The sequence below is a fragment of the Arvicola amphibius genome, chromosome 9 (assembly GCF_903992535.2).
Source record: "Arvicola amphibius chromosome 9, mArvAmp1.2, whole genome shotgun sequence".
NCBI classification, from domain to species: domain Eukaryota; kingdom Metazoa; phylum Chordata; class Mammalia; order Rodentia; family Cricetidae; genus Arvicola; species Arvicola amphibius.
This window is the reverse complement of record NC_052055.2, coordinates 2,698,454-2,724,430: the sequence shown is the minus strand read 5'-3', so window position 1 is coordinate 2,724,430 and position 25,977 is coordinate 2,698,454. Positions and strand designations below refer to the sequence as shown.

The 25,977-nt window shown below is 46.2% G+C and overlaps 1 protein-coding gene across 2 annotated transcripts in view; it reads right to left on the bottom strand.

Moving 5' to 3' along the window:
- Window positions 1-25,977, bottom strand: part of Spag1 (sperm associated antigen 1) — a 44,979-nt gene that overhangs the window by 16,813 nt on the left and 2,189 nt on the right. Inside the window, exons 3-12 of one of the 2 annotated variants that reach the window (XM_038343532.1) lie at window positions 22,091-22,216; window positions 20,053-20,117; window positions 19,089-19,198; window positions 18,319-18,424; window positions 14,568-14,698; window positions 12,548-12,654; window positions 10,398-10,593; window positions 7,859-7,868; window positions 5,028-5,302; window positions 4,521-4,620 (exon numbers count right to left, since the gene is read on the bottom strand). In XM_038343532.1, coding sequence (XP_038199460.1) covers window positions 4,521-4,620; window positions 5,028-5,302; window positions 7,859-7,868; window positions 10,398-10,593; window positions 12,548-12,654; window positions 14,568-14,698; window positions 18,319-18,424; window positions 19,089-19,198; window positions 20,053-20,117; window positions 22,091-22,216 — 1,226 coding nt within the window. Of the gene's footprint in view, window positions 1-4,520; window positions 4,621-5,027; window positions 5,313-7,858; window positions 7,869-10,397; window positions 10,594-12,547; window positions 12,655-14,567; window positions 14,699-18,318; window positions 18,425-19,088; window positions 19,199-20,052; window positions 20,118-22,090; window positions 22,217-25,977 lie in introns of both variants that reach the window. The other variant, XM_038343534.1, reaches the window with a different exon arrangement.

The window sequence follows — 25,977 nt, the reverse complement described above, 5'->3', positions numbered from 1 at the left end:
TCCCCCCCCCCCACACACACACACAGAACCAGGGCAGTCCCAGCCCGAGCAAGGCTTCAAGATTCATGTGAACAACCTAAAAGTCTTACAGCAAAGGAGATGGCTCAGCCAGGAAGGTGCTTGCTCTGGAAGCAAGATGACCTGAGCTGAGATTTCCCCTCACCTACATAAAACCAGTATGGCAGCATCTGTGTGTTATCACGAGAGGCAAAGACGGGCTGGGGCTATCTGGCCAGCTGGTCTAGGTGAATCCATGAACAGTCAACTCCAGGATCAGTGAGAGACTTTGTCTCAAGAGATCAAATGCGGAGTGATTGAAGAGGACCCTGGATGCTGACCTCTGCCCTCCACTTACACACCTTTCTCTCTCTCTCTCTCTCTCTCTCTCTCTCTCTCTCTCTCTCTCTCTCTCTCTCTCTCTCTCTCTCAAAGGTAATTCTTAATTGTACCCATACATTTAATAAGGTACCTTACTACTAAACCACAAGAACTTACACGCGTTTTCTGAAACCGGCTTGCTGGACCTCTCAATAGTTCACACGATTTGACTGTAAAACGGTGTCAGAGACAGGCCAGAGGGAGGGAGGACTAAACCAACCGCACTTTCTGCTTTCTTGTTAGTCAAGGGTTTTCACCTTGTGCTGTTTGGTCTGTAAAGTTCCTTCAGTATCACTACAGATAAATTCCATCTCTGAGTCCAGAGTGCAAAGGTGTCCCTGCCACACCCGCCACACCACCTCCATTCCCAGCAGGCGCTCATTGCTCTAGACATGACACAAACAATCAAGCTTGGGATCTAAAATTGATAGAATGGGTCACATGATTCTTAGCACTTCCTAACATGGCAAAGGAAAAGGTTCGTGTTTTTATTCTTTAACCACAATCTTGAAGATGAATATGAGTTTATGAGTGGAAAGTCCATTAAAGAGAAGAATCGTCCTGCTGTAAACACGGACGAGCACGCACAGCAGAGCTTAGCGGGACAGGAGGCTGGCTACTCAGGAGTCTCCTGTGGGCAAGGCTGTCAGGATCAGAGGCAGCTTTAGTCTGTCTAAATATTCTAAACAGAAAGCTGTCCAGTGATGTGTGTGTGTGTTCAGGTGTGTGTGTGTGTTCAGGTGTGTGTGTATGTATGCTCAAGTGTGTGTGTACATGCTTAAGTGTGTATGTGTGTGCATGCTCAAGTGTGTGTATGTGTGCTCAAGTGTGTGTGCTCAAGTGTGTGTGTGCATGCTCCTGTGTGTATGTGTGTGTATGCTCAAGTGTGTATGTGTGTGCATGTTCAAGTGTGTGTGCATGCTCAAGTGTGTGTATGTGTGTGTATGCTCAAATGTGTGTGTGCGTGCTCAAGTGTATGTTTGTGCATGCTCAAGTGTGTGTGTGCATGTTTGTGCATGCTCAAGTGTGTGTGTGCATGTGTGTGTTCATGTGTGTGCCATGCTCAAGTGTGTGTGTATGTATATTCAAGCGTATGTATGTGCATGTGAGTTTTAGAAAACTTGAAGAGGCTCTCTGACAAGCAGGAAATGTGGTGTGGCTTTTTTCAGTTGACAAACAACTATGAAGTAAAAATACTTTTGAGAACACTGTTTCTCAAATTATTAGGCTTAGGCCTGATAGCCTCTTTTTGTGTCTCACATCCTAAAATGTGGAGAAGCCACGGCATGAGGTGGGAGTGGGCCCTTTGTACACCACCCACATTCCCAAGAGTGACTGTGCCAACAGACCTCCGGGGAAGACTGCTGCTCGGAAGGCGTGTAGCTGTCCATCTGCTCAGTGGTTGAAACCACTGCTGCTCTGACAGGGGGTCAGAGTTCTTAGCGCTCCCCCAGGCTTCACAACCCAGCAACCCCAGCTCCAGGGGATCTGATATCGTCCTTTGGCTTCCTCAGGCTCCGCACCCACTTGCACACACCACACTCATACACACAGAGATACACAAGGTTTTTAAATTAAATTTTGGGCTGGAAAGATGACTCAGCTGTTAAGTACGTGTTCTTCCAGAGGGCCTGAATTTGATTCCCAGCACCCACATCAGGCAATTCACAACCACCTATAACTCCAAATCCAGGGGATGCAGTGGCTCTGGCCTCCTCAGGTACCCACACATGTGGCGCGCACACACACACACACACACACACACACACACGATTTAAAATAAATACTTTTTAAAACTAAAACCTAAAAACAGTATCTTCACAGGTTAAAATTTTTTCCTCGTTTAAAATGTCTGGCTTGTTTCTTGAGTCAGGGTTTAATGTAGCCCAGGCTGGCCTCAAACTCTGTAGCTGAGGATGACCTTCAGCTTCGGGTCCACTAGCCAGCACCTCCCAAATGCAGGGATTACAGGTGTGAGCTCCGACTCCTGGCTTCTCTCTCAAGGTTTGGCTTATAATACAGCTATCTGGTAAGAACTCATGGAACTCTTCAAAAAAGCAAATATTAACTGAAAAACTAAAATAAGAAGCTTCCTTAAAAATGTGTGCAGTCTTTGGGGCCATAAGAGATCGTTACACTTTCTACTAATAAATTATTCTTTATTCATACAGATCCAAGTGCACTCATATCTGGACACGTTCCTGGAGCACATCACGTCTGCTCTGGCACTAAAACAAACCTCCTGAGAATAAAAGCATCCATGGGGTATCATCTCCAGTCCTCCTGCTGGTCCTCTCACCGGGTATCAAAGAAAACACCTAAGTAGGTCAGCCTGCACAGAGGTCAGTACTGACTGGCAGAGCCAGTTTCCTGGGCTGAGAACACAGATCAGGGGTCACCCTCCCTGAGTTACCGCCCACCCCACTTCCCAGCAGGCCCTCTGGCTCCCCAAGGACCAGCTCCTCCTCCTATTCTAGCCTCTGTGGATACTGGGGCTGGAGCCCCATCTCTGGTTTCCTCCCGAATAAGACGTGAGAGATGAGCAGTCATGTTGAAAGGGCGCTGGCTGCCAATCGCCACACACCTACCTCATGAGTTCACATGGCCCTCTCGGTCACAGGCAAGGGCGCAGTGGGGAAAGAGCTCAGATTCTGGGCATCTGACTGGGTTCGTGGTGTTCGTGTCATACCACGACAGAGTTCAAGCTGCCCACCTGATGCTGACTAGCTCATAAAATCCTAAAAACATGGCAGTTGGCTAACTGTGGATGAAGACAGGCCAAGCCAAAATAGAAATACTATTGCATTAAACTTCAGTTTATAACATTGGCAAAGCAATAGTCACAACAACAACAACAAAAACCCAAAGTGCCTTAAAGCTGTTTTGACACTGGAGATAAAAACAGCCCGAGCTTAATCTACATCATTAAGTCCAACAAAAGAACTGTTTGCCTTATACAGCAGCCGGCTTGTGAATTTATTGTCCAAACTAGAGCTTCTGTGATGGCAAAGTCCGAGCCTCTCTAAGTACATGAAGGAAATCAGGCCTGTCTTAGCCAATCCAGAGTGTGGCTCTGTGGGTAAGAGCACTGGCTGCTCTTCCTGAGGTCCTGAGTTCAATTCCAGCAAACACAGTGGCTCACAGCCATCTGTAGTGGGATTTGGTGCCCTCTTCTGGCATGCAGGTGTACATGACAACAGAGCACTCACATGTAAAGAATAAATAAATTTTTAAAATAGGAAAGCAAGATGTTTTATTCATGAGCCTATCTACATGCAGTCCAGCAGGTTCCAGAGCCTACTGCAGACCAGGGGCCTGGGGAACCCCACCAGACAGGTCAGGAGCTGAGACAGGTAAGCGTGACTGTTACCTGGAACAAGGTGAGGAAGGCCTAGAGCATCTGTGGAGAGTGGAGGGAAGTGGTCCAGACTGGAGAGCAAGGTGGTGCCAAGGAAGTGGCCCTGAGGACAATACTGAGTCACTCGGTAGCTGCTGGAGACAACCTGAGCTAAACTCAGGAGAAGCTACCCTGGTGACAAGTGGCCTGAAACTAGTTATTAGGCATCTCTGGTAATCCAGAGGGGGAGGGAGGACACACAAATTTCCGTGGGAACATGGGAAAGAAAAAGTTTATATAATTTTCTGGGGTTTTTTTTTCCTGTTTTGTTTTGTTTTTATTTTTTGAAACAGGGTTTCTCTGTGTAACTTTGGAACCAGCCTGTCCTGGAACTCCCTCTGTAGACCTGGCTGGCCTCGAACTCACAGAGATCCGCCTCCCTCTGCTTCCCAAGGGCTAGGATCAAGGGCGTGTGCCACCACTGCCTGGTATTTGTATAATCTTCTATAGCTGGTGTGTGTGCAGGGTGTGTGTGTGCCTGCATGTGTAGGGTGTGTGTGCGTGCCTGCGTGTGCAGGGTATGTGTGTGCCTGTGTGTGTAGGGTGTGCGTGTGTGCCTGCGCGTGTAGGGTGTATGTTTGCCTGTGTGTGTAGGATTGGCGGTTTTTTACATTCCAGTCACATCACTGAAACCAGCCTTGGAAATCTAGGCTCTTACACAGAAAACTTAGAAGGCTTTTAAACACCGCCTCTTCACACTGCGAATACACCCACCACTTGGCAAACCTGGAGTGCGCTTGTTTACCTGTTACAGTCCTGGATGCAGCCGCTGCAGTTCCCTTCTTTGAGGTAGCACGCTGCTCGATTTGAATACAAGATGCTTAGCTCACCCGCACTTTCACTTCCTAAAACCACATTTAATTAAACACGGTTAAAACCCGCGAGCAAAACTACAGTTCACCAAAATGACAGGACCGCGGTCTCAGCGGCACTGCGGTCGGTCCCACAGCCTGCTCATCCTGCAGAGCTGCTAGGAGCTGTCCCCGCACTGGCCACACGGGGAAGGTAGGGCAGACCCGTGCAAACCTGCCTGGCCGGCGCAGGCTCCGCATTCCGAGGTTTTGCTCACGTAGGTCTAGTGGCGCGGTGCTCTTAGTCACCGGGAAGGAATGCGGAGCCGGTGCCTGTCAATGCGCGCGGGAGGCCGACTTCTGTTCCGAGCCTCAACCGAAGCACCCCGGGGAACAGCTCGGGGACCCCAGTGACCAGGTGACCCCCGGGGACCCCCGGTGACCAGGCTCGGCTCCCCTACCTGCAGTTTCCAGCTGCGCTATCGCCGCCGAATACTGTGAGGCCGCCTCGGCGAACTGCCCACTGCGGAACAGCTCGTTGCCCTGGCTCTTGAGGTCACCGGGATCCTGGGAAGCTCGGGGCTCCCCGGGGTGCGGGTCGTCGGTGCTACTGGCCGTCTCTGTCTCCCGCGGGCCTCCTGGCTGCTCGGCTCGGGGCCGCGGTGTCCGGCCCCGACGCGATCGCCTGCCGCCTTCGCTCCTGCCCATCAGCTTCTTCTGGATGTTGCCCATGGCGCTCGCGGCCGCTGTGGGGAGAGCGCCCGGGAGGTGAGTGCATCCCCGGGACCGCGATCCGGCCTGGCGGGTGCGGGCGGCGCCACCCCGCGCGGGCGGAGTCCCAGCTCCCCGCCGCCCCGAGTGGGCGTCCTGCCCGCCCGCCCGGTCCCTGGATCCCCGAGGACCAGGTCGGGCGCCCTGCTGCACCGAGGCAGCCCGAGATTTAACTCCTTAACCGCTGAAGAGCAGGCGCCTGAGAGCTGGCCTTTCAAAGGACCACGCCTGTCCAGGTACAGCTTGCACCCATTCGCAATTTAGGAATGAGTGAAGTCACTAGAATTTGAGCCACCCGAGGAGGACCATGGCCTAAGGCCAAGGAACTAGAAGAAAAACAAAACAAAACGAAATCATTTGAAAGATAAAGTCAAAGTGATTTTCAGTTCGTTTCAAAATGAATTCAGCAAAATCATAGAAAGTATTTAGGCTTAACGAAGCCCTAAAAACAGAAAACTTTCCATTCATAGCGGGATAATCACAGCCCTTGGAGGATAAGACAAAGTCCAGCATGGACTACATAAGGAGACCCTGCCTCAAAAAAAGAGGAGAGAGAGGGGGGGAGAGAGAGAGAGAGAGAGAGAGAGAGAGAGAGAGAGAGAGAGAGAGAGAGAGAGAGAGAGAGAGAGAGAGAGAGAGAGAGGAGGGAGGGAGGAGAGAGATAGAGAGAGAGAGAGAGAGAGAGAGAGGAAGGAAGGAAAGAAGGAAGAAAGGAAAAGAAAGGAAGAAAGAAAGCAGTGAGTTTTCCATTCAGACTCCTTATTCAAAGTGAAAACTTCTTTTTAAAATTCAACTGCGAGTTTCAGGCATTATTAACTCGATTCTGGCTTTAAATATGAAGCGACATGATTTCAATTGTGTCTTTCAATGTTGAAAGCAGAGTAACTAAATTTGCTGAAGCAATGCTTAAAAATGATTTAAAAAAAAAAAAAAGCTGGTGGTGCACGCCTTTAATGGAGGCAGAGACAGGCAGGCCTCTGGGAGGCAGCTAGGGCTGCATATTGAGACTAAATACCCGAGTTCCCAAGTCTTCTCTTTTTAACAATATCTAATCCAACTTTCCCTGGCTGTTATTTTCCGGCATCTTTATAAAGAAAGGCCAAGATCTGAGACAGCAGAGGAAACTATGGTTATCTCATAAAAACCCATGGTGATGGATCGCCTGTTCACAGGCAGTGAATCTAAAGACTAGAAAATACCAATAGCTTTCTCCACTGGCTTCCTCCTCCTCCTGTTCCTCCTCTTCTTCCATCTCCTTCTCCTCCTCTTTCTCCTTTTTTTTTCATGCTATAGCCCAGGCTGGCCTTGTACTCATGACAATTCCCCTGCGTCAGACTTCTGAGTATTGGAGATTACAGGAGTGAGCCACCATGCTCAAATACAAGTTATAAAAGAAAACCAATTTGAATCACCAACCAAAAGAGGCTCAATTTTGTGTAATGGAAATAAACTCCAAGACAGGTATCTACTACTGACGTCCTCCCCCGAGGCCGACTGTGTGAGCACAGCCTGGTGTAAAAGTGGGCAGAAAGAGAAAGAGAATGTGGGAAAGGAGGAAGCTTGGCACTCCTGCTGGCTGAGAATTAAAAAAAAATCACATGAATATGGCTATGAGCCATGTTTATACTAAAAACATGTCTGAGTCGTAGCCTGTGTATGACGAGGATTTCTTGAACCCTTATGACCCATTTTTATGACCCTCAGCCTGTAAAACCGGTTCCAAGAACTTCATACAGTGCCTTATGCTCTCCTGTAGTGAAGACAAGTCTTAAATCAAAGGTATGCTAAAGCACTTTCCCTGGGTCCCCAAATCCCTGAACAATGCACCTTCAAGGGCCTCCGAAGCTCTCTGTGGAGCTGTGTGGTAAGACGCTTGCACCGGACTGTCTTCAGAAGCCAGTGTCACCTTTGGGCTGGACACTATCCTTTTCTCCTCCCCTCTCCCCCTTTGCCTCCCTAATTCCTTGCTCACATCTATATTAAAATCTTTTCTTAATAAACCCAGCTTCTGCCTCACACCGACAGGTCGAGAAAGTCTTCCCTGCTAAGTGATGACAACCTGCTGTCCCCGAGGGGAAGCCAGCGGAGAGCTGCAGGCTGCACAGCACCACAGTGGCGCTGAGACCCTGCAGTGTGTGACTAGCCAGCAGAGGTAGGGGGAATTTAGCGCCGTGTCCATCCCTCTGTGTAGCATCCCCTCATAGCTGACCAAAGTGACTAGCAGATGGCTAACGGGGCCAAGGCCTTTACATATATCCTCATGAATCCTCAGATGCAGCAGTATCAATCCCTTTACACATGAAGGTTAGAGACACACGGAATCCACTCAGTCATAGAGGGAGAGGCTAGCCCAGCTGGCATTGGAAATGTCAGAGAGGTGAGCATAGAAGGCCTGTGGGGCCTGCAGGGAACTCAGCTGGTGATGGGGCAATGCTGGAAGACTCTCTGTGACAGACAGAGAGGGTCATCAGAGTGTGGGTGTGGGTGCGGTCACCAGACCCTGGGGGTGTCCCTGAGAAACCAAGGGTAGGCTGAGAAGACTCTCACGGAGATGCCAGAGTGACTAAGGTTTGCCTCAGAAACCAGGAGGACTCAGGACAAAAGGAGCCAGCAACATCAACAGGAGAAAAGGAGGGGCCAGCAGGAAGGTCCTGGATGTGGCTGTGACACAGGAAAATCTTAACAGACACGGACAGTCTGGCCGGACGACACGCTGTGAGGGTCACACACCAGGGCTAAGAGTGGTGTATCTAAAGAATGAAGCAGTTGGGGCTGGAGACGCGGCTCAGTGGTTAGGAGCACTAGCTGCTCTTGCAGAGGACCCAAGTTCAGGTCCTGCACCCCCATCGTAGCTCACAACCATCCACAGCTCCATTTCCATGGGGATCTGACACCCTCTGAGAGCACCAGGTATGCATGTGTTATGCTTACATACATGCAAATAAAACACTTGTAAACATAAATCCATTTTAAAAAGAAGAAAAGGGTAGTTCAGCATTAGATAACCCATTCCATCTCAGACCAGGCATACTGGCACACACCTAACATTCCAGCACTCAGAAGGCAGGGGCAGGAGGACTTAGGTCCCAGCCAGCATGGTCTACAGAGTGAGGCCCTGTCTCAGGAGTTAAACAAACAAAAAGCTACATTGCCTGTGTTTGCATTTGTATGAAACAGAATAGGTAAAACCATAAACACAAGACTCGTGACTGGAGGTGGGGCAGGTGGCTGGAGGGATGGATAGACTGCTCTCGGGCATGAGATGGCTTTGGTGGGTGACAAAAATGTCCCCAAATTAGTGGCGATAGTTGTCCAAAACACTGCCAAATTTGAAAGCTATGTTCAAGAGCAAAATGTGATTGATTGTTCCTTCAACTGAAAGCCCTTCTTTCCAAATAAAAATACATAGGCAGAAAAGGAGTGATCTCATGTGTGTGTGTGTGTGTTGTGTGTAGGTGTGTCTATGTGATCTCTGTGTATGTGTGTGGTGTGTGTGGTGAGTATCTGTGTGTATGTGTGTGGAGGGTTGTATGTGTGTCTGTGTCTCTGTGGTCTGTATGTATGCAGTGTGTGTATGTGTGTTTGTGTGGTCTGTATCTGTGTTGTATATGTGTGTGTATGTGTGTGTGTCAGGTCTGTATGTGTGTGCTTGTGTGTCTGTGTAGTGTGTGTGTTTATGTGTCTGTGTGATCTATATGTGTGGAGTGTGTGTATGTTGGTATGTGGGATTTCCCTCTGTATGCTGTGAATCCCATTGGTTAACAAAGGAACTGTCTTGAGCCTGTGATAGGGTAGAGCAGAGCTAGGTGGGAGAACTAAGCTGAATGCTGGGAGAAAGAAGGAGCCCTGCCGGAGACAGACACCGGACGGAAATTTACCCAGTAAGCTACAGCTATATGGTGATACACAGATGAATGGAGATGGGTTAAATTAAGATGTTAGCCAATAAGAAGCTAGAGCTAATGGGCCAAGTAGTGACTTAATACAGTTTCTGTGTGGTTATTTTGGGTCTGAGCTGCCGAGCAGCCGGGAACCAATAAGCAGCCTCCTTCAACACACACATACACACACATACATCACACACACACATACATACATATACACACACATACATAACCCACAACACACGCATACATACGATACACACACATACACACACATACACACACATACATACGATACACACACATACACACACACACACCACACATACACACAGTAATGGCAAGAGACGTTCCATTGAAGATTTTTAAAAAAATACTCCGCTCTGTTTTTCACACTGGCAAACTTAAGAACTGTCCACCTGTCCACCTTTAATAATTCCTTCAGAAATAAAGTTAAAAAAGAAAAGCTATCATTCGGTGCAGAAAAGTCTCAGGCACATGGCACTTACCTGCAGTCCCCAAAATGGGAGGTGGGGACAAGACGATCAGGAATTCAAGGTCATCAATACTGAGAAATATGAGGGATGAGAGATAGAGTGGCTAAGGTCTGTAATCCTGGCATTTAGGAGGCTAAAACAGGAGGATCACCGTGAGTGCCAGGCCAGCCTGGGCTATGGAATAATAACATCTCAAAGTAACACCAACAAAAACAAGCAAAAAAGAAAAAGCAGCTGGGGTGGTGGTCGTGCACACCTGGAAGGCAGAGAGACAGGAAGATCTCTGAGATCCAGGCCAGCCTGGTCTACAGAGTGAGTTCCATGACAGCCAAGGCTCCACAGAGAAACCCTATCTCAAAAACCACCAAAAAAAAAAAAAAAAAAAAAAAAAAAAAGGATGACTGGCCAGCAAGATGGCTTAGCTGGTAGAGGTGCTCCGTCACAAGTCTGACGCCCTAAATCCAATCCCAGGCTCGGGTAAAAATTGTCCTCTGTCCCCCCACACATGTACTGCCTGTTTCCCTGACCCAGAGCACAAAATACATACAAGTAAAAATAAATTTAGAAAGAAAAACAGGGCTAGACTTGACTGTAGACTTTAAGGAAAGCTAGAGCAAAGTTTGGGAAACTAACAATTTCTGTAGCAGCAGAGACCCCCAGGCAACCTCGTGATGGAAACAGCAGTTGGCGGAACCAGAAAGAAAAGATGCCTCACCTGTATCCGCACCGCCTTCTTCACCTTTATCTCTGCTTCCCTTTTCACCTTCATCTCCTGAGTTCTCGACTTCCTCAATAACCATCCTCTTCCCTTTGGTTTGCGGCTCGGAGGCAGGCTCTGCTTTCTTCAGCTCACTTTCAACCTCTGCCAAGGTTTTCTGCAACATAATTGGTTTTCTTTCAATAAAGAACACAATCATTCTTTTGTTTTTCAGAGACAGTCCCTGTTCCCACTGTTAGGAGTCTCAAGAGGACCAAGCTACACCATCATAACGTATGTGCAGAGGGCTCAGACAAGAACCGCACAGGTTGTCAGTTCTGTCTCTGTGAGCCCCTGTGAGCCCAGCTCAGCTGGTTCTGTCACAGTTGTTCTTCCTGGTACGAATATGAAGCTGCTTTAAAATGAATACACAGAAGACTTTAAAACTCAGGCTGGTTTCCTTTTTACAATGATTTCATTGTTTTATCTGATTAAAAATGGCTATTCCACTCTAAAATAAGCAAACAAATAAATAACAAAATAAAACAGAAGCAAAATGGGGCTTAAGACACAGCTCAGCAGTTAAGAGCATTGGCTGCTCTTACAGACGACCTGGGTTCAACTCCCAGCACCCACATGGCGCTCACAACTGTCTATAACCCCAGTTCTCAGAGCTCTGATGTCCTCTTCTGGCTTCTCAGGCACTAAAATAAGCATGTGGTGCGGAGTCAGGATGCAAAACACCCAATACACATAAAATACACTTAAAAAGACAGAAAACAAATCACCGGGCTCCTCCCATTCACTTAGCAATACTGACATCTTGGTAAACTTCCAGATGTTTCTGTACACACACACACACACACACACACACATACACACACACACGCCGGGGGGGGGGGCAGTCTATGTAGATGAAGTGCCCACATGTGCTGTGACGGGCAGTGTTCAAAGGTCAAAGGTCTGAGATATAGTTTGTGCCACTAAAAAGAAAATATTTGTTTTGTCCATCTCCACCGACCATTTAAAAATTATTTTATTTAGTGCTTGTGTGAGCGTATGCCACGTGCTTGCTAGTGTCTGCAGAGGTCAGTAGAGGGTGCCAATTCCCTGCAGCTGGAGTTACAGGCCATTGCAGGCTGCCTGATTTGCAGTGTGTGTGTGTGTGTGTGTGTGTGTGTGTGTGTGTGTATGTGTGTGTGTGTAGGGGCTGGTACCCTAAATTTGGATTCCTCAGTCATCACGCAAACCCACTGAGCATGCAGCACTCATGTGGGTTACTCCATATAATCAGGACGTGAGATGAAGGGGAACCGTGAGTAAAAGACCCTCCTAAGATGTGGTGGTGGTTTGAATGAGAAAAAGCCCCTCGAGGGCTCACATTTGAGTGTTTGGTCCCTCGTCGGTAGATCTGTTTGAGAAGGATTGGGAGGTGTAGTCTTACTGGAAGAGGTGTGTCACTGGGGGTGGGCTTTGAGGATACAATCTTCCTGTCTGTCTACTGGTTGTGGAGAAATTGGAAGCTCTCTGTGTGCACACCTTTAGTTCCAGGACTCAGAAGGCAGAGACAGGCAGATCTCTGAGTTCAAGGCCAGCCTGGCCTACAAAGAGAGTTCCAGGACAGCCAGGACTACATAGAGAAACCCTGTCTTCAAAAAACAAACAAAAGACAAAAAACAAAGACATAACCTCTTAGCTGTTGCTCCAGCACTTAGCCTGCCTGCCTGTTATCTATCGTGCCCCCCACCATGATGGTCATGGACCAACCCTCTGGGACTGTAAGGAAGCCCACGGTTAAGTACTTTCTTTCATAAGAATTGCCTTGGTCATGGTGTGTCTTCACAGCAATAGAGCAGTAACTAAGACAGATATTTGTGTGTGCCGATACCATTTTAAACATACATTCATAAACAGCTGGGTGTGGTGGTGGCTCACACCCTTAATCCCAGCACCTGGGAGGCAGAGGCAGGGAGATCTCTGTGAGTTCACTGCCAGGTTGGTCTCTCTAGGGAGTCCCAGACCAGCCGGAGTTACATGGCGAAACCCTGTCTTAAAACCCCCAAATAAATAAATAAAATCAGAACCGGAAAACGACAGAGTTAGGTTTTTAAAACACCATTTTGTAGGCTTACCTTGGCCACATCATTATGAGGCTCCACACACAGCACCCTTTGCAGGTCCTCCCTGGCCTCCTGGAGCTTGTTCTGATGTTTGTAGGTAGTAGCACGTCTCAGGAGGGCTGAAAAGGCACCAGCGTGAAGGCGTAACAATTTAACGCATAGCCCCATGGTTTTGACGCGGTTTGCACAGGACACGGGTTCGGTTTGCACAGAGCTCGAACCCCAGGTCTGTGTGTTGCTGCGCACACAGAACGTGCCCTGTTGCACACAGAAGGGGCTTCACTGGGCGTCTATCTGAGCTTTCGGTCTTTGAGACTTTCATACAGCAAATTATGCTGTGGTCAAATCCGTCCAGCCCCTCCCCTCCAATTCTTTCCCCACCCCCTCCCAACTCTCACTTCCAATTTCGTGAGCTCTTTTCTTAAAGCAAGCAAACGAAAGAACCTACTGCGTCCACTCAGAGTTGAGTGTGTGTGGGCTGTCTACTAAAGTGTGAACAGTGTGCTAGTTTGAACGAGAAACGTCCCCATGGGCATCGGTATTTGAAGGCTTGGCTCCAGTTGGTGAGGCTGTTTGTGGAGGTTAGGAGGTGCAGCCCTCCTGGGTTAAGTCTGACACAGGGAGCCAGCTCTAAGAGGGAAAACCTCAGACTTCCAACTGACACTCTCTAGCACTTGCGGTTAAAAGGGTGAACTTTCAGTGGCCCGCCCCGTCTGCCATGCCTCCCTACCTTGTGGAACTCTTTTCCCTCTTGAATCATAAACCCCCCCAAAACTCCCTTTCTTAAGTTGTTGGTCACAGTGCTTTATCCAAGCAAAGAAAAGTTAACTCAAATGCTTCGCGCGTCTCCTGGAGCTCTGTCTGGAGAAAGCCGACTCGGACTCACGAGGCAGGTTTCAGTCCCGCCTTAACCTGGCAGCTCCGCATCCGCCGGCTCCTCTGCTCTGGCCCCTTCCCAGCCCCGCACCATGCCTGCAGCACAGGAAGCTTTCGCAGAACAGTAACACCTGGCTTCCTTTAGCCATTGCTGCCTGTAGTTCATCATTATCTGAGAATTTAGAAGACCCCTCACAGAACTTCGGTAAACGCTGATCGGCAAAGGATAGATTAAAAGCACTTTCGCATACTCGATGGAGCCGGCTATTTTTGCTTTGGTGGTAGCTGGGGGGGGGGGGGGGGGGTCTTTGTTCGGCTTAATTTGGTTTAGTTTTCTGAGACAGGGTCTCATAGCATAGACTGGTCTTGAACACCCTGGACAGCCAAGTACTTTAAACTCTGGTCTCCCTGCCTCTACCTGTCCCAGTCTATATAGCTGTTGATGTAATGATTAGACCTGGGTGTGGTATCTGTGGCAAAGGCCTACAGCCCAGCGTTCAGGGCAGTAAAGCAGGGCCAGCCGGACAGCTAAAATTATCCAAAACTGAACTTCGCATGTGGAACCATGGTGGAGCCCTGGTGAGCACATCGCTGGTAACTGAGCACTTTGGTAATTTGTGCCAGATTTCTTTTGTAGGTTTCAATTTGTAATTTAATAATCATTTAACACTAACAATGTACCCGTCTAGTCCTTTGGTCCATTATATGTGGTTATTTTGTGTAGTCAGAGTATCTTGAGAAAAAAATAGGCTTAACAATTCTGAAATGTGAGAAATGGTGTATCAGATGTATTTTAATATATGATCAACAGCAAACAAGTAGAAATTAAGCAAAGTTCTCTTGTTATATAACAGTTTTAGCTTTAGAATGAGCTGTGAAAACCTAAAGGATAAACCATTTTGTAAAATCTCTAATCAAACTTCATTATTGTGTATTGCCATTGTTAGAGGTTAGTGCAGATCTCCTCGCGCCCCCACCCCATGAAGCCTCCTCTAATGTGAACATCTTACCATCTCTTGATTGGCTACCACAGTCAAAGAATAAAGGACTTGATTCCAAATCAGATTGATTAAAAGTGACGTGTCCAAGGTAGTGGCTGACATACAGAAACCTGAGACTGCCTGGACCATGGGAGCAGAGAGTCGTGTCTAGTTACCTTTGACGTTTCCCGGCTCGAGCTCCAAGGCCTTCTCACAGTTGTGGAGAGCACTGCCCCACCGCTGCAGTTTGATTTCCGCTTGTGCGCGATTGTTGTAGGCAGACACGGTGGGAAGGGCTGATAAGCTCCTGCAACAGAATTGCAGGTTGGTGATGGGGAGGCCAAAGACAAACTCAGCTAACGTCGTGCTTAACGTGAAATGTCCTCCCAGGCTGGTGGTGATCGGTTCTGGAAACATCGGGAGCCTAGACCTGGCTGAAGAAGGGAGACTCCTGGGACTGTGCCCTTGGGCTTCTCTGTCTTTGCCCCTGGTGCACCAATGCACTCATCCCCGTCCCACATCATACCAGCAAGCCCACCGCAAAGCGGATAGCTTGTTCCCACCACCAAGATGCTCAGCCTCACTTCAGAGCCAAGCTAACACCAACTGTGGGTTCAGCCCTCATGAGCCAAAACAAAGTTTCCCTCCTCCGAGCTGTCGTTCTTGAGTATTTACACAGCTGTGTAAAAGTAATAAGTGCAAAATGTTAGCAAAACAAATATGTATTGTGTAAGGGCTGAACTGTGTCCCTTCAAAGTTATTTGTTAAGCTGGGTGGTGGTGGCGCACATCTTTAATCCCAGCACTTGGGAGGCAGAGGCAGGCGCATCTCTGTGAGTTTGAGGCCAGCCTGGTCTACAAGAGCTAGTTCCAGGACAGGCTCCAAAGCTACAGTGAAACCCTGTCCCCCCCCCCCCCCAAAAAAAAAAACCAAAAAAAAACAACAACAACAACAAACCAAAAAAAAAAAAGTTCATTTGTTTAAGCCCAAATCTTAAGTCCTTTAAGCCCACAATGTTTCGGGACTCAGGACATGAATCTATTTGGATGTAGGCTTTAGAGAAGTAGTTAGGCCAAGGCTCTAGCCCAGAGTAGAGACCTTGGTGCAGTCCCCAGCACCACTGTCATGGCCTCCTTTCCAGTCACTGTGATAAAAATAACAAAACTCTGCAGCCAGGCTTACTTTGGCTCACAGTGCAAACGCAGCCCATCACGGTGGGGAAACCATCAGACGCACAATCAGGTAGCAAAAAAAAAGGTGTGCTGGGGGACAGTGGTCTTTTATCCTGCCACTTGTATTATTTTTAATAAAACACTGATTGGCCAATAGCCAGGTAGGAAGTAGAGGCGGGGCAATGAGAACAGAAGAATTCTGGGAAGAGGAAAGCTCAGTCTGCAGTTGTCACCCAGACATAGAGGACGCAGATGAGAATGCCTTGCTGAAAAAAGTTACCAAGCCACGTGGCTAACACAGACAAGAATTACGGGTTAAGATGTAAGAATTAATTAATAAGAAGCCTGAGTTAATAGGCCAACCAGTTTATGGTTAATGTAGACCTTTGTGTGTTTCTTTGGGACTGAACAACTGTGGGACCTGGTGGGACAGAAACCTCTGTCACAGAGGTGAAAGTGTGCTGTTGCTAAGCATCCTGTCTCCATGGATACAGTGGGAGGGTTGTCCCAACTCAACACAGTCAAGATAATAATCCCCACAGGACACAGGCAGGGTGAGGGACCCAAGACCCCCATGTGATTCCGGATTCTGTCAGGGTAACAAACAGTACTGGCCATTGCCACCATCACCATTTAAAAAAAAAAGCTTAAAAAGAGATAACTTATTCTAGTCTAACAAAACTAATACCCTTAAAAAAGAAGAGATTAGAACGAGAGAGTGACAGGCATACAATGTGGGCATACAAGAAGACAGGTCCCTGTGAGCCTAGGACAGAGGCCTCTGAAGAAATCAACCCTGAGTTTAGACTTCACCTTGAGTTTAGATTTCTAGCCTTCAGAAGTGTTGATATACATCTTGTTCAGACCACTAGGAGTAATGGTATTTTGTTTGTAATCTAACAAATAAAGCTTGCCTGAAGATCAGAGTGTGAAGCTAGCCACTAGTTAGCCATAGAGGCCAGGCAGTGGTGGCTCCACCTTTAATTCCAGCACTCGGGAGACAGAGCCAGAGAAATCTCTGTGAGTTCAAGGCCACCCTGGGCTACATGAAATTGATCCAGTCTGAAAAAAAACAGAGCCTGGAGGTGGTGGACCATGCCTTTGATCCCAGCACTAGGGAGGTGGAGACAGAAGGGGATATGGCTGGGAGGAGAGAGGAATATAAGATGGGAGGAGACAGGAGCTCAGACTACGTCTGAGCAGGCAGTGTGAGGATGCAGTCTGAGGATTCAGTAGACGTAAAAGGTCTCTCTAGTGGCTGACTGCACCGTTTCTATGATCTCTCAGCTTTCACCCCCTAATATCGGACTCCAGGTTTTTATTATTAAGAACAGATAGAATCTGTGCTACAGCTAGCTCTGTGGAATTTTGGGATGGCAGCCCTAGCTAAATAATATAACCCATGCAGCCGAAATACAGCTCCCTCCTCTCAGATGACTCTGGCTCGTGTCAAGTTGACATCAAAGGAGCCAGCGCACCCACTGCGGGCCCCGAGTACCTACCCGTTTAGAAAACAAGAAAATATGTGCAACTGAAAATCCAAGGTGTGCCTATCAATAGTCACAGGTAGCAAATACAGACAAGAGTCCCTCCTGGACAGTCAGCTTGCTGTCTTGTCTCCAGTAACCACCTGGTCCTCACAGCACCCCTGAGAGTGGCAGGCTTAGAGCTTTATCACCTTGAGGAAATTAAGGCAAGAGAGGTGAGGCATCTGCCCCAGTATAGAAGGCAGCAGACCTCTGTTCTCTGACCGTACTGCCTAAATTCTTCTGCTAGCTGACCCCACAATGACAAAGAAGGTAAGGAAAAATCACACTGTGATGGACAGGAGAATCCACTAGTGAAAATCCACAACAAGAAAACAAAAACTGGGTGAGATGCTGGGTGCCTGTAATCTCAGGACCTGAAACACAGAAGCTGGAGGATTGGAAGTTCAAGGCCACCCTGGACTCACAAGCCTATCAGATAAAGGAGTGGGGGAGTGAGGGAGGACGAGGATGAGCGGCAGGGCTGGCGTCCACCTGAATGAAGACGGGAGGCTCTACTGAATGAACAACCCATGTCTATCCCTTCTACGTGAAAACCTGCTACGAGGCAAGCCCCTCACTGGGCAATGAGGAGACAATGGAATAGAACAACCAAGCAAGCGGGCTCTGCCCTGGAAGCTCATGGTGCCTTCAGAATCAGACCGCACCAATCTGAACTGGAGCTCGGAGAAGAGCTATGAAGGACTGTGAGCTGCTACCAGAGCCGGCTAGCCTGGCAACCATGTGCTGTGCTATGGAGTAGAGACCTCACTTCCTCTAAGGAAGTCAAAGCTAAGTCCTAAAAGATAACGAGGGAGACATCCACGGAGACCTTCCAGTCACACGCGAATTCATGACGTCACCAGTACAATCCCCCGAGTGAGACATCCACGGAGACCTTCCAGTCACAAGCGAATTCATGACGTCACAAGTACAATCCCCCGAGTGATTCCCACATAGAATATTCAGTTTATTTGTGTGGTCCCAACAATTAAAACGTCACTTTAATTTCACATGTATTGGTGTGTTTTGCCTGCATATATGTCTATGACCATGTGTGCCAGTGCCTAGGTGGATGCCCTGGAACTGAGGTTACAGCAGGCTAATGGCCATGTGGATGCAAGGAACTGAACCTCTGGAGGAGGACCCAAGTCCTCCTAACTCCTGAGCCGTAGCTTTGGCCCCTAAGATAGCACAATTCAGCCCCGGTGAGATGAAAACCCCCTTGCCTGGTGTAATACATCACGGCCTCTTCATAATCCCCTGCGTGGAAAGCCTCGTTTCCTTTTTCCCTTTCACGATTGGCAAGAAGACACTTTTCCTTCTCAGTTAGACCTGAAATAAACACACATGGCATGCTTTTTTTTTGTTTGTTTTTTGTTTTTTCAAGACAGGGTTTCTCTGTAGCTTTGGAGCCTGTCCTAGAACTCGGTCTGTAGACCATACTTGCCTTGAACTCACAAGGTCTACCTGCCTTTGCCTTCCTAGTGCTGGGATCAAAGGCGTGCACCATGGCCACCCGGCGAGGAGTTAGTTTTCTTTTGACTAGTTTTGTTTTACTTTGAAGGTTATGTATGGACTTCAGAGGAAAAACTGCCTCTCTTTTTTTTTTGTTCAATGTAAAAAGAAATAAAAGAGGGATTTTAAAGGAAGAGGATTGGAAATAGGAAATGAAAAACAAAAGAATGTTCTAAAAAATAGGTTTATATGTAAACTTCATTATTAAGGCCAGCCAGAGTGGTACACCAGCACTTGGATAATGGAGGCAGGACAATCGGAAGGCCAAGGTTATCATTAGCTATGTGTGGAGTTCAAGGCCAACCTGGGTTATAAGAGACCCTGTCTCAAGCAAAATTGTGTAATTAAAGACAGAAATAAATTTGTTAGAAGTGGTCAACTCTGACCAAAAATCTATAAACTTTATGTTTCCGAGGCTGACAAGCTTTTATCATAATTCACAGGTTGGAAAATAATGCATTATTTCCATTTTTCTTATTACCTGCCGTGTCTATTTTTGTCTCAATTTTAGACAAATGAGCCTTGTTGTTTATTATTGTATTTTCTTTGTAATCTTCATCAATTTTTGAACATTCTTTTTCCACATCAAATCTGAAAGAACAACAGAAATGGGGAAAATAAATAGCATCCTACAAGTAAGAAACAAAATTCATTAGTGTATCGAAAGAGGACATGCTCGGGACAGACTCTGTATGGGAGATGAGATTTGGTGACTTTGTTTTGCTTTTCTGTTTGTTTGTGGGTTTGTTTTGTTTCTTTTGTTGTTGTTCTTGTTTCTTTTGGTTTTTCCAGACAGGGTTCACTATGTAACCCTGTCCTGGAACTCACTTTGTAGACCAGGCTGGCTTTGAACTCACAGAGATCCAACCTGCCACTGCTTCCTGGGTGCTGGGATTCAAGGTGTGTGCCACCACTGCCTGACTGAGATTTTTTTTTCTAATGCTGGCAAATATTTGCATACACCCAATGAGATCTATGGGGAATCCACAAGTTAAAACACAACACTCACACCTGCTTCATATACATGCAACCTAAGCATAGTTTCATATAATGCTTTAAATGATTTTATGAATGAAACAAACGTCTCATTGTGTGGAATCATCCACTGACCATGCTAAGAGTTTCAGATGGGGAACAATTGGACATTAGATTCTTGTGTTACTAATGTTCAACCTGTACTCTGTCCATACTCTTAAGGAAACACTCTTCATAGGTTCGCTCCTTGAGTCGTCTGCTTCTTCCTGACATGGTGGCACCCACTTATAATCCCAGCGCTGGGAGGCAGAGGCAGGTGGATCTTTGAGAGTTCGAGGCCAGCTAGAGTTATACGGCAAGCACCATATAAAAAGCATTTGGTAGCTTTACTAATGTTATTTGATACACTCTATTTATCAGGTTTATAATATTTTAAATTATAGGATCTAATGAAGAAATATGAAACATACTTATCCCACTCTGCATAATCCCTCGGGATTTTCTTCTTGACTGGCTTTCTTTTAGAATATACTTCCTGAAAGAATAAAATCATACTTCGTGAGATGCACTCAGTCTAAGATCATCAGGATTTATTATAAATGCACTGTGATCCATGGGAGTAAGGTACATGAATGGAATGGATCAAAAAATAGATCCCCTTGAGGTTAAAACAACTCCAGCATCATGATATAATAAAGTACTGAGGTAAAAGACAGGGTTTCAAATTTATAGTTAATCCTGAGGATAATCTCACAGATTTTTAAGGACATACATAATATTTGAAAATTCACATGTGAGCTCTGAGTTCAGTCTTCTTCTAAAGCCAAGGCATTTAGAGGAACAAGAATAATGATTTGTCGTATTAGTCAGAGCTCTTTTGTTTGTCATGACAGACACTCAATTTGGAATAATTCCAAAAATAAAAATAAAAAAGCAGGTCATAGCCAAACTGCTGCTGAGGCTTCCCGTGTCTGCTCTCCAGCCTTTGCTCTCTTCCCGACACTGCACTCCCTGACTGATGACTATGTGCTTTCTCCTTGTGACAGAAGACACGGCCACTGCAGTCTAGATTATAACCACCAAGGCCTCATCAGAGTGCACAATAGCGGCCCTCCTCTCTTCTATCCCTTCGAGAAACTACAAGGGAAGGCTCCAATGAGCTGTTCAGGGGCAAAGTGACCCAAACTAGGTCCTAGACCCCATTGCTGATGATGGGGAAGCAGGGCAGGTTCTGCACAATAACCATTAAACCAGGGAGCACTTAATCTCCCTGACCACATCATACAATGCTATCCTTGGAATGTACAAAGAGAAGGAAGCTGTGAAGGTGAAAGTAGACACTAGGGTCAGCTGTTGTAGCCGAGGATGGCCAGCAATATCAGGAGGACTCCTCCCCTCCAGGTTTTAGGCGCATGGCCCTGCCAATGCCCTAGCCATAGACTTCCAGCCTCTATAACTATAAAGCACGTTTCTCTTGTTTTAAGCCAACCAGTCTGTTGGAAAACTAATAAAGTGGCAAACTTAGTTGTTAGAGCTGGAGTACTAGACCTGGGACAACAGATAAGAACACTGGCTGCTCCTGCTGAGGACCCAAGTTCAGTTCCCAGCACCTGCACCATGGCTCACAACAATCTCTAATGGGATTTGATGCCCTCTTCTAGTGTGCATGAAGACAGAGCACTTGTGTACATAAAAATACAGAAACAACAACATAAATATAAGAATGACAATAACACAAAATGGAAAGACTTGGATAGTCATTCTGTCAGAAATAGCAAGATGATCAAGTGCATGAAGGAACAGAGGGCCATCTCTGCACGTTTAAACCACTGTGTGTCACTTCACACAGTCAGCTGACTTCTACAGTGGCATAACCTTTGTGCCTCTACCAGAGGCAGAATTAGTCCCTGAAATTGGGAAACACTGAGCAATATCTTTCATGCTCTTAAATATTGGCCAGAGTAGCAAAAGAAAAAAGATGAAAGATGTTGACCTCAAAATGCAAGCTTTCAAAAAAGATAGCTTTATTTCCATCACCCAGTGATCAGATCTAAGTTTACACAGGAAAGTAGCCAGGCCTGATGGCACAGGCCTGTAATCCCAGCTAGGGAAGATAGAAAGGAGAGTCACAGGTTCAAGACTAGCTTATAGAGCACTGAAGGAGACACTGTCTCAAAATAAAAAGTAAAAGTGGTATGGAGTCATAACTCAGTGGCACAGGCCTTGTTAAGTGTGAGGCCCCAAGTAAACTCTAGTACCACACAAAAGTAAAAAAAAATAAAGAAAGGGAAAGGGAGGAGTGAAAGAAAAAAAAAGGAGGAGAAGAGGAGTAATCAGGAGTTGCCAGAAGGAAACCCTACACAATTACATCACAGTGTATCAAAAAAGGGAAACCCTACACACTTACATCACAGTGGTTTACTCTGGCTAGACAGGAGATATATATCCCTGTAAGTCACAGCCACCACCCTTGTCCCAGTCAATGCTCCCCGTACCAGAAAGTCCTACCTTGCCACTATGAGGGCAGCTGTCTGAGCCACGAACTGGAGGCAAATGATCTTCCACTCCTGGATGTGCTTCCGGGTCATGGAAGTGCCTTGCATTTTCCTCTCTCTTGATTTCTGATACCCAACTCTGAGAAGGATGGAGCAGAAGGCAACTGTAGAGTGTGGGGTCACTGACCATGCATTAGGAAGGATGTGAAGAGCTCTCTCGGCTCACTTCCCGTGTCGTTCTCTCTGGAATATCCTTCCTTTTTCTTTTTGATTGTTATAAATACCCATAACACAAAATTTATTTTATTACCTATTTTCAGTGTTTAGTTAAGTCTCATTAAGAATATTTGGGGGAGGCTGGCACTAGATGGCTCAGCTGTTGAGGGTGCTTGCAGCTGAGCCTCAACAACTTGAGTTCAACTTCTGGACATGTGATGTGTGGTAGCTTGAATGTAACTGGCCTGACTCCCACAGTCTCATAGGGAACGGCACTAATAGGAGATGTAGCTTTGTTAGAGTGGGCATAGCCTTGTTTAGGTGTGTCACCATGGAGGTAGGCTTTGAGGTAGCCTATGCTCAGGATACAACCAAGTGTTTCAGTTGACTTCCTGTTGCCTGCAAGTTATAGGACTCTCAGCTACTCTTCCCAGCACCTGCATGCTGTCATGATAATAGCATAATAAACCTCGGAAACTGTAAGGGAGCCACATCAATTTCTCTCTCTCTCTCTCTCTCTCTCTCTCTCTCTCTCTCACACACACACACACACAAATGTAATTTTAAAATATGCCAAATATAAACAAACAAACAAATAAATAAATAGCAGCCAGACTGGACTCAACTAGAAAAGTAGCAACTAGAAGTTCAAATATATTAAAACACAAAATGAAATCCAATGCATCTACAAAAAGTCTCAGAACTAATCTATAAATTCAACAAGATCACAAGGCATAAAGTTAAACTTTAAAGATCAATTTGATAATTATAATCTCACATACAATTTAAATTCTAGGATTGGAAAGATGGCTCCACGGCTAGGAACATTTTTGACACACAACCAAGGGGCATGAGTTCAGACTCACATAACAGCCAGGAATGATCTCATGGACACCTGGAGCCCTAGCAATGCTGGCAGTGGAAACAGAAACGTCATGAGGGCTAGCAAAAACAAAAACCATGCAAGCTCCAGGTTCAGGGAGAGATCTTGCCTCAAAGGAACAAGGCAGAGCAGGATAGTGCAGGATACTCAATGTCCTCCTCTGGCCTCTGAGGACATACACAGGTGCATGGAACCTACATACGTGGGTTACACCTCATGTGTGCACACACAAAATAAATAAGCAAACAAATGAAATTCCACCAACATGAACTATCTGGAGTAGCCAAAACCAGGAATAGAAAGCAACTGATAGTGGCTGGGAGCCTGGGAAATAGAGACCTTTTGTTTAATAAGCAAAGAATTTCTTTTTTTGCACAATGAAAAGTTCTGGAGAGTGGGTGAACAAGAATGTGACTATACTCAGAATGTATTCAACACTATTGAACTGTTAACAACAAAGGCAAAATGGTTAAAATGGCTGCAATCTGGGTCCTAGCGTGTATAAAGTTTGGATTTTATCTCAAACATCTAAAAGAAAGTTAAAATGATGAATTTTATGTTATTTGTATCTTATGACAAATTTCATAATGAGGTGACTTGAGATGAATAATAAAGAAATATGAAATGGAATAAATTTAAATGGAAAAAGCATATATTGAAAAAATATTAAGATATTGCTGTATAAAATTAAAGACTATCTGGGCTGTGGATGCACCTCAGTGGTAAATCTTTTTTTCAATAATTTATTTTTATATTATGTGCATTAGTGTTTTGCCTGAATGTATGTCTCTGTGAGGATGTCAAATCTTATAGTTACCGACAGTTGTGAGCTACCATGGGGGTGCTGGGAATCGAACCTGGGTCCTCAGGAAGAACAGTCAGTGATCTTAATCACTGAGGCATTTCTCCAGCCCAGTAAATCTAATACTAAGAAAAAGGGAGGCCCCTAGGTTCAATCCCTAGTGTCAGTGTGTCATGCACACACACACATACATACTTGCATGCACACACATGTACATGCACACATACTTGTATGTATGGGATATCTACATATATTATTAAATCATATTAAGAGACTACAAATAAAACTATATTATTAGCTCAATAAATGCTGAAAAAGTCTTGTTTTATAAAATTTAAAACACACTCATGAAAGAAATTCTTATTGAACAAGGATCAGGTAGAGGGTGGTGGCATATGCCTCTAATCCCAGGACTCAGAAAGCAGAGGAGGGTGATTCTTTGAGTTCAAGGCCAACTTGGCCTACTGAAAAGTTCAAGGATAGCAACCAAGGCTACGGAGAAAGATCCTATCTCAAAACAAATCAAACAAATAAACAACAACAACAATAAAAAACAACCAAGGGACAGAGGTAACTCCCTAGTATTACAAAGGGTACCTACATAAAATCTAAAGCTAACATTATACTTAATGATGAGAGGCTCATTTCATCTCTAAGGGATCACAGAGCTAAATGGATGGAACAGTATACAATGTTCACGAATGAAAGCCTCAGTATTGTTAAGATCTGGTTCTTAAGACAAGTGTGGAGGAGCATGCCTTTCGTCCCAGGTGGAGCTCCGGGAGTTCCAGGTCAGTCCAGTCAACACAGTCCGATATAAGTCAGCCAGAGAGACATAAAGACACCGCCTCATGAGGAAAACAGAACAAAGATGTTAGTTCATGTTCTTCTGAAACTGACTTCAGAAGCAAGCATGGCAGCCTACAATCCCAGCACTGGAGACACACAGGTAAGAGACTGCAAACTGAGGCCAGCCTGGTCTACAATATAGCATCCATAAGAAAAAGATCCAAACAGAAGCACACTTATTGTATATAAAAAAAAAAAAGCAAAGGACCTAAATGAAGCAAAGCAACTAACAAAAAGAACAGGTGTGCTGGCTAGTGTTCCGTCAATTGGACACAAGCTGGAGTCACCTGAGAGGAGGGACTCTCAATTTAGAAAGTGGTTCCAGAAGACTGGGCTCTAGGCAGGACTATAGAGCATTTTAATTAGTGACTGGTGGGTGAGGGCCACTCCAGAACTGCTGTTCTGGGCGCTGTAAGAAAGGAGGCTGAAAAGGCCATAGGACCGAGCCAGCAAGCAGCTCCCTCCTCCTCCTCCTGTGCTCAGCTCCTGCCTCAGGTTCCTGTCCTGAATCCTTCTATGACCAACTGTGATAGGAAGTGTAAGCCAAACAACCCTTTCCTCCCTGGGTGGATTTGGCTGTGGTGCTTCATCTGCCTAAGACAGCAGAACCAAGGACTGTCCCCACCTGATTTCAAGGTTTGCCACAGAAACACTACCATCAAGACAATGGGAACCTGGTGTGGTAACGGGAGCCTGTGGTCCCTGCTCTTACAAAGCAGAAGCTGGAAGATTAGAAGCTCAGAGCCACCCTCAGCCCAGACATGGGACTCGCTCTCAAGAAAGCCTAAAACAAAAGCATGTTTAAATTCTTTGCTCAGATAACTTGAATCCTTATAATTTATCCAGGGGAAATCAAGAAAGTAAAAAAATTCACCACCAGCAACATTCACAGCCAACCATCAAGGTTTTTTGCTTTCTGCTTTTGTTGTTTGTGACAATCTTGTGCAGTCAAGATAGACTTCCGACTCACTGCATGACCAGGGCTAAGCTCTTTCTGGCCCTCCGCCTCCCAAGTGCCAGGATTATAGGTGGCAGCACCACTCCCAGCCCCAAGTATCTTTGTATAAAGATATGGAGGGGCTGGGGAGATGGCTCAGAGGTTAAGAACACTGGATGCTCTTCCGGAGGTCCTGAGTTCAATTCCCAGCAA